This window comes from Melitaea cinxia, chromosome 25, assembly GCF_905220565.1.
Source record: "Melitaea cinxia chromosome 25, ilMelCinx1.1, whole genome shotgun sequence".
NCBI lineage: Eukaryota > Metazoa > Arthropoda > Insecta > Lepidoptera > Nymphalidae > Melitaea > Melitaea cinxia.
In genome coordinates, this window is record NC_059418.1 from 9370364 (window position 1) to 9372154 (window position 1791).

General features: G+C 39.0%; 1 protein-coding gene across 1 annotated transcript; it reads right to left on the reverse strand.

Moving 5' to 3' along the window:
* Positions 1–294: 294 nt before the first annotated feature.
* LOC123666103 lies at positions 295–993 on the reverse strand. Its single transcript, XM_045600309.1, has one exon. The coding sequence runs from the start codon at positions 973–975 to the stop codon at positions 295–297; it is 681 nt and encodes a 226-aa protein (XP_045456265.1). The 5' UTR covers positions 976–993.
* Between the last annotated feature and the right edge of the window lie 798 nt (positions 994–1791).

Genomic DNA, 1791 nt, shown 5'->3' on the forward strand with positions numbered 1-1791 from the left:
TGCACAGTTTGTCACAATCTGCGGTCATCTGTGCGACACCATCATGGTGCCATTCTCAATCTGCACTGACCTCTGACAACTAGCTGTGCTTACAATAATAAAAAAAAAAGATCATAATCTCGCAATCATCTGTGCGACATCGGACTCGATGCCATTCTCAATCTGCACTGATTGCTCATAAAGTCTAAATAATAAAGTAATTCTCAGCAGTAACACACAATCTAACATCTCACCAAAAATAAGTATTAGAGTAAAAACTAATATAACGAATGAATACAAAATTAATTATTATGTTCACTCATCGGTTGCATCGGTATTGTTACCCTGCTCACTTTCAGTGTCACTGGAATAACCAGTAAAGTTCATCCAGGGATGAATTTTGTCTAAAGCGATAACGTTTTCATATCTTTTATTCCCTTTTCTCGTTAAGGGGGTATCTTCAACTAAAAACCGATCATTTGACAAAATTTTTAAAATTCTATAGGGCCCTTGAAATTTAGGGATCAGTTTTTTAGATTTTCCTATGTGGTCTTTATCGATAACGGTTCTTTCAATCCTAACAAGGTCACCTACCTTATAACTAGTTTGTCTTTTTCTATGTTTGTTAAATTGCTTTTGAGCGTATTCTTGTTGTTTCTCTATTTTATTTTTAGTATCTGATCTCAACTGCATCAGATCATCGCCAGTAACCCGCTCGTATGTTTCATCAATCACGTCAACCAACAGGTTTTCTGAGGCACTAACTAATTTACACCCAAATAATAATTCAGAGGGGCTTTTACCCGTGCTTTTATTGACCGTTGTATTAATTCCTAATTGTATATCACCGATGTATTCGTCCCATATGCTATCATTACCTCCATGACACTTTGTACTTAAGGCATCTGAGATAGTGCGGTTAAATCTTTCCACCTGCCCATTCGCTCTCGGGGTCGCTACGGCATTCAGTATATGTTTAATTTTAGTTTTGTCCATAAAATCTTTGAATTTTGCACTAGTGAAGCAAGAACCGCGATCTGTTATAAGGCGTGCAGGTAAGCCAAAAAAAAACTAAAGTGCTGTTTAAATACCTTCATCGCGGTTGTAGTTTTTGTATCCTTAACAGCAGTTATATTAATAAACTTGGTAAATGCATCTATAATAACTAACAAGTACATGTTTCCCCTTTTTGAACGAATGAACGGCCCTAAATGATCCGCGTGAATGGTATGGAAGGGTTTTTCTAATTTTGGTATTGGGTGAAGCATTCCTTCCTTAGGGCCACCTGGTGCCTTGTGATGCGCACATTCCAGACACGAAGTCACGTACTTTTTAGTAAATTTACGCATTTTAGGAAACCAAAATGCACCTTTTAATCGGCTTAGCGTTTTCTCGTAGCCGAAATGACCAACGTCGTCGTGGTTCATGCGCAGCACCTGCCACCTACAGCCCCTTGGAACCACCCATCTCAATCCCTCATCTAAAATTCGATATACGCGACTACCTTTTAACTGATAATTTTTACGAACGTCTGCAACAAATTTAGTACTATCATCTTCTAGTATGTCCTTTATACGCCTTATCTCACTATCATCATCCTGTACGGTGGCGATCCAATCGCATATATCTACATGTAAAACATCAATTACGTGTTCGGAAATTTCATCACTAGGCTCAGCTACAGGACCACGACTCAAGGCATCTACGTGGCTCATTCGGGAGCCCGGTCTGTACTCAATTTCACAGTCGTACTCCTGAAGTTGAACCCACCAGCGAGAAATTCGGGGTATGACGTCTCTTTTGGTTAAAGTG